General features: G+C 39.6%; 1 protein-coding gene across 1 annotated transcript in view; it reads left to right on the top strand.

Annotated features, from left to right (window-relative positions):
* Positions 1 to 257: 257 nt before the first annotated feature.
* The window catches only part of slco3a1a (solute carrier organic anion transporter family member 3A1a), a 72,458-nt gene continuing 59,705 nt past the window's right edge, over positions 258 to 13,010 (top strand). The window contains exon 1 of the mRNA XM_079567391.1: positions 258 to 686. Coding sequence (XP_079423517.1) covers positions 501 to 686 — 186 coding nt within the window. The 5' untranslated portion in view covers positions 258 to 500. The remainder of the gene's footprint in view (positions 687 to 13,010) is intronic.

Genomic DNA, 13,010 nt, shown 5'->3' with positions numbered 1-13,010 from the left:
GGGCAGCGGCAGCAGCCAGTCATTCGCTGCTCTCGGTCTCAGGCAGCGGCATGGCACTCCGAAACAAACCGAGCTGCAGCCCCGCACCACCGCCGCTCCAACTCGCCTAAAAACCCCCACGGAGGACTGGGGGGGGAGGAACATGACAGCTGAGCGCGCACTGTACGCCCGTGGCTTCGCTCTGGTGCTTCTGGCGCGTTTGGAGACGTCTCCGGGGAGTTGCTGCTGCTCGCGCGGAGAGAGGCACGTTTGAAGAAGAAGCTCTGAGTTTGGGATGTGTTAGCTCAGCGGAGAGAGAGACACGAGCTAGTGGCGAAGAAACACTGAAGAAGAAGAAGCAAACCAGCAGCAGCAGCAGCAGCGTGGGGTGAAACGTGGCACGGATGTGTGGCTGAGAGCGCGCTGGTGCCTGCGGGGTCGGTTCGTGCTTGAGTAGGGGGGGGGCTTCTTCTGCTCGTGGTGAAGCCGTGGTGGTGGTGGTGGACCTCTGGAGGGGGAGGATGCAGGTGAAGAAGCAGCAGCAGCAGCAGCAGCAGCAGCAGCCGGGCTCGGAGTCTGACAGCCCGGCGGAGACTTTACAGGGAGACGGCCTGCGCAAGAACTCCTCGTGTTTCTCCAACATCAAGATCTTCCTGATTTCGGAATGCGCGCTCATGCTGGCACAGGGCACCGTGGGGGCATACCTGGTACGTACATGCGAAATGCTACGTTCACTGTGGGTAGAGGGGTTTCAACTGGATTTGGGTCAGAGTGGCATTAAAGGTGCATTATGCAACTTTTTATGTGGAACAAAAGTTGATATTTGTGTGTATCTGACCTTGTATTGACAGCAGCTGTATGAGTGGTCAACATGGCGCCTTTACTTTCCATCACAGTGGACTCTAGGAGGGTCCAGGATCAATTATTGTGTAGGTTTTTCTGGAGAGAGGGTCCGTTAGCCGTGAACAGGGGCGGACTGGCCATGTGTCCATTCTGGAAGAGCACAGAGGGGCCACCGGCTCTCGGGCCACCGGTCTGGCCTCTCACTTTTCTCCTTAAACCTCTTACCCAATACCTTAACCGAGCTTTACCCAAATCTCAAAGCCTCTTGAAAATAAGCGCCAAGATGGAAATGAAAACAAAAAAGTTGCAAAAACGCCACAGAGCACTTACAAGAAAGTGGCAAAAACTGGTAAAAAAAAAAAGTCAAAAAACAGAATTTTTTTTTTTTTTTAATCTGAAAAAAAGGTCAAAAAAGCAAAAAACTATTGTCAAAAAAGCAGAAAAAAGGTCATAAAAGCAGAAAAAAATTAGTCAAAAAATCAGAAAAAAATTAGTCAAAAAAGCAGAAAAAAATGGTCAAAAAGGCAGAAAAAAATGAGTCAAAAAAGCAGATAAAACTGGTCAAAAAATCAGAAAAAAATTAGTCAAAAAAGCAGATAAAACTGGTCAAAAAAGCAGAAAAAGTGAGTCAAAAAAGCAGGAAAAGCGAGTCTAAAAAGCAGGAAAAAAAAGTCAAAAAAGCAGAAAAAAACTGGTCAAAAAAGCAGAAAAAGTGAGTCAAAAAAGCAGAAAAAATGAGTCAAAAAAGCAGAAAAAGTGAGTCAAAAAAGCAGGAAAAAAAGTCAAAAAAGCAGAAATAATGAGTCAAAAAAGCAGAAAAACCTGGTCAAAAAAGCAGAAAAAGTGAGTCAAAAAATCAGGAAAAAATGAGTCAAAAAAGCAGGAAAAAAAGGTCAAAAAAGCAGAAAAAAATAGTAAAAAAAACAGATAAAACTCAGCAAAAAGCTGGAAAAATGCAACAAAAATGTGACATAAATAGAGCAAAGAAAGTGTCCATTATAGCGGGAGTTACGAGGTTCAAATATGTCTTTTGTGGAAGTGCTGTGATGGGAAGTAAAGGCGCCATGTTGACCACCCATACAGCTGCTGTCGATACAAGGTCAAACACACACAAATATCAACTTTTCTTTTCCACATAATAAAGTTCCATCATGCGCCTTTAAGCTTCTCTGTGGAAAATAGCATTAGTCAACTATTTTACTGCATAAGGTCTAAAAGCTGCATGCAACTACAGTTTTGGCTGAAATTACTCTGAATGTTTTGCTCAAAAGTTCCCCCTAGTTTTCCACAAATGTCCCTGAACGCATCTCAATCTTACAGAATGTGAATTAACATTAACAGATTTTTGCATTCGTGGCATAAAAAACGAAACAAAAACTAAAACCGGGCTCGAAAAGACTTGCCAGAACAAGGAAATGGACCAGATTCCACAGCAATACGTCATGATAAAGTCGGCAAATATAGCAAATATTAAGTAAATAGTCTTAATCCAACGACTAATCTTAGCTCTTTGTTCCGTAGTTTGAGAGTCGCCAGTTTAAATAACCCAGGACTACAGTCAGAATGAAGTTTAACCCAGAAGAATCAGACTAAACAAGCTCTGAACCATGTTATTAACCAGGATTAACCCGGGACTATAAATACCCCCAAGTCCCTCGGTGTTTAAAGTCTGCAGGTTGGTCCACGTACAGCGCGCTCTCGCCGAGTGGAACCTGTTATTTTGGTCTGACATCACGGCTCGGAGGGTGTTTATTATGGCTCTTGTAGCTACGCGCCGCTGCCTCTTCGCTTCGACTTCACCTGCAGGTTTAGAACTCAGACTCTGCAGGTCCGAGGCCGATCAGTGCTGCTCACAGACCCATTAACTCCAGCGGCAGTTTAGGATGGAGAGCAACGGGGCGACGTGACATGTCAAAATGCCAAAATGTGAGGCGACGCTGAAACGGCTGCACAGTGTGTCACCATGTTGCTCTCCAGTGCAATAATCAATAATCAATATATCGCCAATGAGAGAAAAAGTTCAGTTTCAGTCATGCGTTTTTGCCGTGTTTTCATCTCTCTTTTTTAAAATCACTTCTTTGTTGCTTTTTCGTTACATTTCTGTCGTTTTTTGTGCCTTTTTTTGTTGCGTTTTCATCCTCATTTTCATTGATATTTTTGATGGGTTTTAGCTTTTAGATCTGGGTAATGCCGAACTGGACAAAATGTGCTCGGTTCAGAGTGCTAATCTGCCCCATTCGGCCACCGCCAACTAGGGCTGCTCCATTATTGAAAAAATAACGATTATTTTAGTCATAATTGAAATCACGATTATTTGCTGCCTTTAAAAAAAAAGTCTATCTTTATTTTATTTATTTATTAATCAAAACACTATGCTGATATTTTATGTTTTCTGGACAGTCATTAAAGTACAAATGATTTCAAGCACGCCTTGATTAAAGTCTCTGTTTCACACCTGCCCCCTGCTGGCCAGCCCTCACACCTGCACAAGTAAACTGATGACATCATCATCACACAGCAGAACAGTTTGTTTTTATGTCAGACAAAAGCGTGAGCCGTGGCACGTGAAATGTGAAGGGAGAATCATCCCAGCGGCCTGAAATAACGCAAGTCTGCTTTGCGAAAAAAAAAGAAAAAAATTGGCCAAAACAAAAAAATTTGAAACAAACTAAACAAAACAAAAATTATATTCTTCTTTTTTGTGTGATTATGCTAGTTTTAAAGGAATAGGCCACCGTTTTTACACACTGAGATATGTTCTTACCTGAGCTTTGACGAGTTCTTTAGGACCTGTCTGATCTTCCCCCGTGCCTTCAGTCACGTAAACACAGCGCAGACGGCGTTAGCATTTAGCCTCTCCCTCTCTCCTCTATAGCTCCAAAACAGGTCAAGATAGAAGCTACCAAGCTCTTCCACGTTTTCCCTATTTAAATATGGTTACGTGAAGTGTTCCACTACAAAGTATAATTACACAAAATTAAACAATGTGGATTTTCTAAGCGGATAAAAGGGGGAACTATATTGTAAGGCGTAATAATACCAGGACTAGTTCGAAATCCGTGCAGTAATCTTCACTTTACTGTGCGGATAACAAACTACTCCTGGTATAGTCAGGTCTCAGCCTGTAAAGTTTGGAGTCTGTGGGAGCTTCTATAAGGGCTCAGGCTCTGCCCGAGTGCGGCTTCTCTCATTCAGAGAAAACCAGCCCTGAAGTTTTGTAGCGAGTGCGCATGCTCGGCCCGTTCTTCCACTTTTCCGCTCCAGCGTCTCGTAGGAGGAAAAACACCATATTTGGGTGAAAGCGTCATCACGGGGCCCCTTAGCAGGACACGTGGATGTCAAATCTGTCAATATTTATGAATGAAAACCCGCGGGAAAGACGGCCTTTCTACTTCCGGGTCGCCCCCACCTCGCAGACAAAACATCATCAAATAAACATCATCATTTTTATATCTGACATGAAAACTAAGATGTAAAGGGAGGAAAATAGATACAAATCTCCACTTCGACCACTGCGTGAAAAATCAATACTTTCACCTGCCGTGTCTCGCCTTAAAACACATTTAGCGATTGCATTCCCCAGGTTCTTAGCTTTAAAATGACATGCAGCATGTCCATATTCACTTAGATTTAGTCGATGAAAGTTGTATTTTTAAGGCGTCGGGAGCAAAAACTGGTATCGGTTCAGTATCGGATATTTGTAGCCGATGCCCGATATTAGGGTTGCTCGATTATTGAAAAAATAATAATCACGATTATTTTTGTCATAATTGAAATCACGATTATTCAAACGATTATTTGTTGCCTTTAAAAAAAATCCATCAAAAAAAAGACAAAAATCCAGCAAAAAAAAGACAAAAATCCAGCAAAAAAGTGACAAAAATCCAGCAGAAAAAAGACAAAAATCCAGCAAAAAAAAAGACAAAAATCCAGTAAAAAAGTGACAAAAATCCAGCAAAAAAGTGACAAAAATCCAGCAGAAAAAAGACAAAAATCCAGCAAAAAAGTGACAAAAATCCAGCAAAAAGTGACAAAAATCCAGTAAAAAAATGACAAAAATCCAGCAAAAAAGTGACAAAAATCCAGCAAAAAAGTGACAAAAATCCAGCTAAAAAAAGACAAAAATCCAGCAAAAAAAAGACAAAAATCCAGCAAAAGTGACAAAAATCCAGCAAAAAGTGACAAAAATCCATCAAAAAAGTGACAAAAATCCAGCAAAAAAGTGACAAAAATCCAGCAAAAAAGTGACAAAAATCCAGCTAAAAAAAGACAAAAATCCAGCAAAAAGTGACAAAAATCCAGTAAAAAAAAGACAAAAATCCAGCAAAAAGTGACAAAAATCCTGTAAAAAAAGGACAAAAATCCAGCAGGAAAAAGACAAAAATCCAGCAACAGCGCCATTTGTTTTTTATGTCAGGCAAAAGCATGAGCCATGGCAGGTGAAAAGCGAAGGGAAAATAATCCCAGCGGCCTGAAATAACGCAAGTCTGCTTTGCAAAAAAATATAATAATCAAAAATGTTGTAATCGTTTACTGTTGTAATCGAAATCGTAATCGAATTTCGATTAATTGCACAGCCCTACCCGATATCGTATTTTTCTCCGGCATTGGCTCCAATGTCCAACACCAGTATCGGATCGGTGCATTGATCATTGGCATTGGTGCGAAGACTGAAGTGTGCGTGGCTAAACTAATCCAATAATCGGATGAATGTTTGTATATAACGGCTTTATGAAGTTTCACCGTCCCGTCCGAGCTGGTATCGTCCTCGCCCGTCTTTCGTTTGTCGTGGTAAGTGGTATTCGCGTCCTCATTTGCAGGCGGTGGCGCGCGGGGAGTTTAGGGACACGACTCGCCGTGACTTTAAGCCCATATTTAGTTCCCGGCTTCTGGCTTTTTTATCCAATTTATCAGTGATTTACAGGAGATCACTGTTCGTCCCGGGAGATTCGCCTGTAATAATGTCAGCGTTCGGTCTGAACAGCGCCGGATGCAATTAGCAAATTTAATTCCAAATGTCACCAGAGGCCAAGCGCTTCCTCCAGATCCCCCCCTTTCATCAGCTGATAGATGTTGTCGGAGGTTTCATCAGCGCCATATTATTCTGGACTAAAACAAAATAAATAAGTGCAAACCGAAGCTGTGGCTCTTTATACAGAACCAGTAATTCATTCACTATGGTTGTTTTTTTTCTTCACAATGACCAGGGTTAGGGCTGGAGATTTGTATCTAACTCTGTGCTTTCATCTCGAAGCAAAGAGAAATATTTTATATGGGAAATTGTAGCTTTAACCTTAACCGAGCACATTTTCTCCAGTTTGGCTTTACCCAAAACTGAAAGGATGAACAAAAGAGCGACAGATACGCGAGAAGAAAATAAATGAAAAGGTGATGAGAACGCAACATAAAAGTGATGACAACACGGCAACAACGTGAGGAAAAAGATTAGTTCAGATGAGTTTGTAGGTCTTAGCTTTCAAATGAGGCTGTAAACTTTTAGATTTGGGTAAAGCTGATCTGGAGAAAATCTGTTATAAGGTTAAGTTTTCGTGTTTTCTAAAAAGTGATGCATTTAACTATTAAAGTAGCACCAACAGACACTAAACTTGTTGCTCATTAAAGCAGTACTAAATAGCTTTTGCCCCTGGAGGCCAGAAGCGCAACTGGAGGCAGGGGCGGACTGGCCATATGTCCGTTCTGGAAGAGCACAGAAGGGCCACTGGCTCTCGGGCCACCAGTCCCGCCTCAACCGAGCTTTACCCAAATCTAAAAGCTAAAAAGAAAAGCATCAAAATAACGAGAAAAAGAAAATGAAAACAAAACAAAAATGTGCCGGAAAAGCATCAAAAAAGTGACACAAAATGTGATGAAAAGGCGACAAAAACGTGAGAAAAACACAACAAAAAATATAGAAAAAATAATGAAAAAAACAACACAAAAATGACAAAAATGTGGCGACCTGACGAAAAGTTACCGTCACTTTTGTAGGTCTTAGCTTTCAAATGAGGCGTTACATTGTTGATCTCCAGTCGAGAAGCTTTTAGATTTGGGTAAAGCCCAATATAAAAAAACATAAATCTAAAAGGAATTCCGTGGAGTATGGTGCACCACAAGGTTCAATTTTGGGACCAATATTATTTATTTATATTAATGATTTTGCTTCTGTTTCTACAACCGCCTTTCCTGCTCTTTTTGCTGATGATGCCGATCAAAAAAATAATAATAAAAAGCAGAACTGGGGAAAATGCACTCGTTATTGTTAAGGCGGGGGGTCAGAGGTTAAAATATGTATTTGTGAAAGTGTCACGATTACGCTGATTTGGGCCGGGCTGGTCAGAGTCCAGGGCTGTTTTTCAGTCCCAGTCCAGCCCCTGACTGCAGGTGTCGTAGCAAGTAACGATTTTTTAACTTATTTATTGAGAATACTACGCTAACAGAAAAGACAAAGGGAGAGAGGGATAATGTACATCCAATTACACTATTTTTTTTTTCCACTCAAACTTGACTGTAAATACTGTTTAAGTGGTGCTAGCCCGTAGTTAGCTTTGCCCGTTATCCTGTTAGCTTCTTCTTCGTGATTCCATTAGTGTGTATTGGTGGCTCTGGCCCGGTGGCAAGTTGCAATCATCCCATTAACACTTGTATTACCCCCAGAGGGACTATGAAAAGGGTTTATTAAGGTAAACAAGTTACTTAGTATTGCTTTAAAGGTGCATTATATGAAAAAAGTTGATATTTGTGCGTATTTGACCTTGTAGTGAACCAGCTGCTGTATAAGTGGTCAGCATGGCGCCTTTACTTTCCATCACTGTGGTTTCTAGGACGCTCCAGGATCAATTGTTAGGAAGGTTTTCACTGCGGACACCAACAATTGATCCTGGAGCGTCCTAGAGCCCACAGTGACGGAAAGTAAAGGCTCCGTGCTGACCACTCATGCAGCCGCTGGGTCACTACATGGTCAAATACGCACATATATCAACTTTTCGCATACAACGTTGCATAATGTAACTTTAAATTAAACACTGTGACATAAAGCCGCCAAAAAGGTCACTAATATTTGGTTGTAGCGCCTTTAGCTTTGATTGCTGCAGCGTTGTTTCAATAAGCTTCGACAACAGATCCAGTGTCGCGTTCGTTTTTCTCCGAGGGCTTGTGTTGTTGGCGATGGGAGAGCGTGACCACCGCGCAAACCCTTCTCCAGCACATCTAAAAGATTTTCAATGGGGTTGAGATCTGGACATGGCCGATCCATGTACAAATCTGATTTTGCGTCTCAAAATATCTGCACTTTTGACTATTTTACACATACATCAGTGTTAATTTTGACAACATATTTTAATTTAGTTATAGTCTTTTGACGAAAATATAATTCGATTTTAGTTTAGTTTTAGTCGACTAAAATTGCAAGTAAATTGAGTGGACTTTGCATTGATAATATGGATTATAATCATATTTAATGTTGTTCCTCTGCTTCATGGAGCTGCTCCTCATGAACAAAGCTCAGAGCTGATCCTTTAACAGAGGATTTACATGATCTGAGGCTCTTTCAGACGCTCAATAGAAGTTTGGATGATTTTAGTCTCATTTTTATTTAGTCTTATTTTAGTCGACTAAAATATCTGGACATTTTAGTCTCATGAGAAACTTTTAATTTAGTTTTAGTCCAATTTTAGTCGTCAAAAATATCACTTTGACTAAAATTAAGACTAAATATTATAGTCGACGAAATTAACACTGACATAAATCATTAAAGCTTTACCTTTCTGAAAACGTACACTTCTTTTCTAACGCTAATGTGCGCCATCAACAACAAAAGTGACTTCATATTCACCAGCAGTGTCTCGAACAAAAGGGACAGATGGAAACAAGCGGCAAGCTCGTGATGCAACCATTCGCATTCAATTAATTCTATTTTTTCCTCAAACTCTCTCAAATTCATCACAGGAACAAGCCTGGTGTGGTTGAAGTTCCCTGCAGGCCTGTTGTTAGATTAAAGGCGCGGAATGGCTGGTTAAACATGGTTATAAGCTCGATATAGGCTCCGTAATTTGCACTTCCAGCAGTGAAACAGGCTGCAGGCTGGTGTTGGTTCAACATTGACTTAACGCCGTGTACAGCTGAGCACATGAGCGCGGGGCCCGGCAGACACAAACAGCCTCTCTGTGTGTGTGTGTGTGAGCTCACAGACGGGGCAGGAGTGGCCCTACAACAGCCCCGCCATTGTCCGCCCCGCCGAGGGCCGCAGTGTGTGAGCAGTGTTTGGAAAAATCAAGATCTCATTGCGATTTTTGGATTTTGCAAATAGTGCTGCACAAAATACACCCAAAAAAACAAAAAAAAAGTGGCTTTACGTGTTTGACTGACTGGGCGGACTGGCCATATGTCGATTCTGGAAGAGCACAGAAGGACCACTGGCTCTACAGGGCCACTGGTTTGGCCTCTCAATTTTCTCCTTAACCTCTGATCTCTCGCCTTAACTGAGCTTTGCCCAAATCTAAATGCTCAAAAGAAAAGCGCCAAAATGGAAAAACAAACACGGGACTAAAATGTGCCGCCGTAAAAGTGACAAAAATGTGACAAAAACGTGGAATAAACATGACAAAAAAACAACAAAAACATGACAAAAAAACAACAGACGAAAACACAGCAACAAAGTAGGGCTGCTCAATTATTGAAAAAATAATTATCACGATTATTTTGTCATAATTGAAATCACGATTATTCAAACGATTATTTGTTGCCTTTAATAAAAGTCTATCTTTATTTTATTTATTTATTAATCAAAACACTGCACTACACTTTATGTTTTCTGGACAGTCATAAAAGTACAAATGATTTCAAGTACGCCTTGATTAAAGTCTTCACACCTGCCCCCTGCTGGCCAGCCCTCACACCTGCGCAAGCAAACTGAGCGGCGCGGCCTGATGACATCATCACACAGACAAAAGCATGAGCCACGGCAGGTGAAAAGCGAAGGGAAAATAATCCCAGCGGCCTGAAATAACGCAAGTCTGCTTTGCAAAAAAAAAAGAAGTATATAATCGATTTTTTGCGATTATGCTAATTTTGTAATAGTTTACTGTTGTAATTGAAATCGTAATCGAATTTCGATTAATTGCACAGCCCTACAACAAAGCAATGAAAAAAGCCACAAAAAAAGTGATAAAACACAATGACAAAGCCACAAAAGTAATGAAAACTCATCACTCTTGTAGGTGTTAGCTTTAAAATGAGGCGTTACACTGTTGCTCTCCAGTTCAGGCGCTTTTAGATTTGGGTAATGGTCATTTGGGCCAGACTGGTCAGAGTCCAGGGCCGGTTTTAAGTCCCAGCCCGCCCCTGTGCCCAAAGGGTCCCTGATGGGCATATTCCAAGATGAAAATGCCAGGGTTCTTCAGGGCTCACATTGTCAAAGAGTTTTAAACCCCTTTGAGAATCGTTGGAATAGGGCTGCTCGATTATTGAAAAAATAATAATCACGATTATTTTTGTCATAATTGAAATCACGATTATTCAAACGATTATTTGTTGCCTTTAAAAAAATCCATCAAAAAAGTGACAAAAATCCATCAAAAAAGTGACAAAGATCCATCTAAAAGGTGACAAAAATCCATCAAAAAAGTGACAAAAATCCATCCAAAAAGTGACAAAAATCCATCAAAAAAGTGACAAAAATCCATCCAAAAAGTGACAAAAATCCATTAAAAAAGTGACAAAAATCCATTAAAAAAGTGACAAAAATCCATTAAAAAAGTGACAAAAATCCATTAAAAAAGTGACAAAAATCCATCCAAAAAGTGACAAAAATCCAGCAAAAAAGTGACAAAAATCCATCAAAAAAGTGACAAAAATCCATCAAAAAAGTGACAAAAATCCAGCAAAAAAGTGACAAAAATCCAGCAAAAAAGTGACAAAAATCCATCAAAAAAGTGACAAAAATCCATCAAAAAAGTGACAAAAATCCATCAAAAAAGTGACAAAAATCCATCAAAAAAGTGACAAAAATCCATTAAAAAAGTGACAAAAATCCATCAAAAAAAGTGACAAAAATCCTGCAAAAAAGTGACAAAAATCCAGCAAAAAAGTGACAAAAATCCATCAAAAAAAGACAAAAATCCAGCAGAAAAAAGACAAAAATCCATCAAAAAAGTGACAAAAATCCATCAAAAAAGTGACAAAAATCCATCAAAAAAGTGACAAAAATCCATCCAAAAAAGACAAAAATCCAGCAAAAAAGTGACAAAAATCCATTAAAAAAAAGACAAAAATCCAGCAGAAAAGTGACAAAAATACATCAAAAAAAGACAAAAATCCAGCAGAAAAAAGACAAAAATACATCAAAAATGTGACAAAAATCCAAAAATTAGAAAAACATTTTTTTTTTTTAAATTTAAAAAAAAAATATTGAAAAAAAAAATAAAATAAATTATAATCGTTTTTTTGCGATTATGCTAGTTTTGTAATCGTTTACTGTTGTAATCGAAATCGTAATCGAATTTCGATTAATTGCACAGCCCTACGTTGGGATGTGCTGGCGAAGGCTTTGCGCGTTGTAGAAACGTCTTGAAACAATTCCGCTGTGATCAAAGCTGAGGAAGGAGAGGAAAGGACTGGATTTGTACAGCGCCTTTCACAGACGTGCTCACAAAGCGCTTTACGTGGGACGATTGACTCCTCACTCGGCGCTACCGTAGAAGCTCGGCACGTCAACCGGTTTTACAATTGCCGCGGTTGTTAAAGCGCGTGGTAGGTTCGTCGTAAGAATTAATTGTTATTGTGCCAGACGGTGCGTCAATAGTCCAAAGTGCAGAGAGCAAGTCTGGTCCAAAGGAAGAGTCGCAGAAGAAGAACCACGTGCAGCTGCGCTTGTGATGCGGTGTGAGGCAGCGCGTGGAAATCAGCTGATCGGTCTGGGGAATATCTTTTGAAAACATTCTCAAACAACTTGCTTTGTTTGGAGAGGGCAAATATCGATATTCTTTTACCTGTCAATTATTTTAAAATCTTAATGCCTGTATTATTTATTTATTTATTTTGAGTAGTGGGTTTGCAATTAAAACAACCCTTAAATAAATGTAAGAATGTACACGTACTGTCTTATTCCTTTTGTTGAAGATTGAGACAGTGTTGTAAATATTTTTGAGATAATAATTCTGAGTATTTTCTTCCTTACTTTTGATAATCGCGAATAATTGTAAAATCGCAATGTTTTTCCTCACAATAATCATGACTCAAAAATTCTGAATCGTGACATCCCTATTAGTAGCCAGTGTTAATTTTGACAACATATTTTATTTTAGTTTTAGTCTTCGTCTTTTGACTAAAATGTAATTTAATTTTAGTCCAGATTTAGTCAAAAAAAACTTTTCAATTTTAGTCTAGTTTTAGTCGACTAAATTTAAGACCAATTTAGTGGACTTTGCATTGATAATATTCATTAAAATCATATTTAATCGTGGTCCTCGACTTCATGGAGCTGCTCCACATGAACAAAGCTCAGAGCTGATCCTTTGGCAGAGAATTTACATGATCTGAGGCTCTGATTTTAGTCTCTCCTTTTGATTTTTATTTAGTCTTATTTTAGTCGACTAAAATATCTTCACATTTTAGTCATAGTTTTAGTCTCATGAAAAACTTTTAATTTTGTTTTAGTCCAATTTTAGTCACAAAAATATCACTTTGACACTTTTGACTTGGAGTACCCGGAGGAAACTTACACAGACAACATGCAAACTCCACACAGAAAGGCCCCGTCCAGGTGGGAATCGAACTCGGGACCTTCTTGCTGTGAAGCGAGAGCGCTAACCACTGCACCACCACGCAGTCCAACTGAATATTAGAATATTTTTGTGCCAACCTTTTTAGGGGGGGTCAGGCAGTGTATGTATGGTCACATAAATGGTGAATGGTTACATTTATAGCACTTTTCTACCTTCATTAGGCACTCAAATGCTTTAAAGGAACCACTCTCAGTGCTCTGTCACCAACTTATTGTCCGTCTGACTAATATTGCATTGACTCTTTTTTTTTTTTGGCTTCTCCAACACAACTTGAAATAAAATTGGTGACTTATTAAGTTTAGTCATAATTTTCCTAATTTAATTCCATTACTAGCCTTGTTTTGGTCCTGATTTAGTATTAATTTGTGTCTTGTTTTGAGTTTCAATTTGAAAGCGGTTTCACAGTGC

The sequence above is a fragment of the Gobius niger genome, assembly GCF_951799975.1.
Source record: "Gobius niger genome assembly, chromosome: 12".
NCBI lineage: Eukaryota > Metazoa > Chordata > Actinopteri > Gobiiformes > Gobiidae > Gobius > Gobius niger.
The sequence above is the reverse complement of the archived record's forward strand: the minus strand, read 5'-3'. Positions and strand labels throughout refer to the sequence as shown.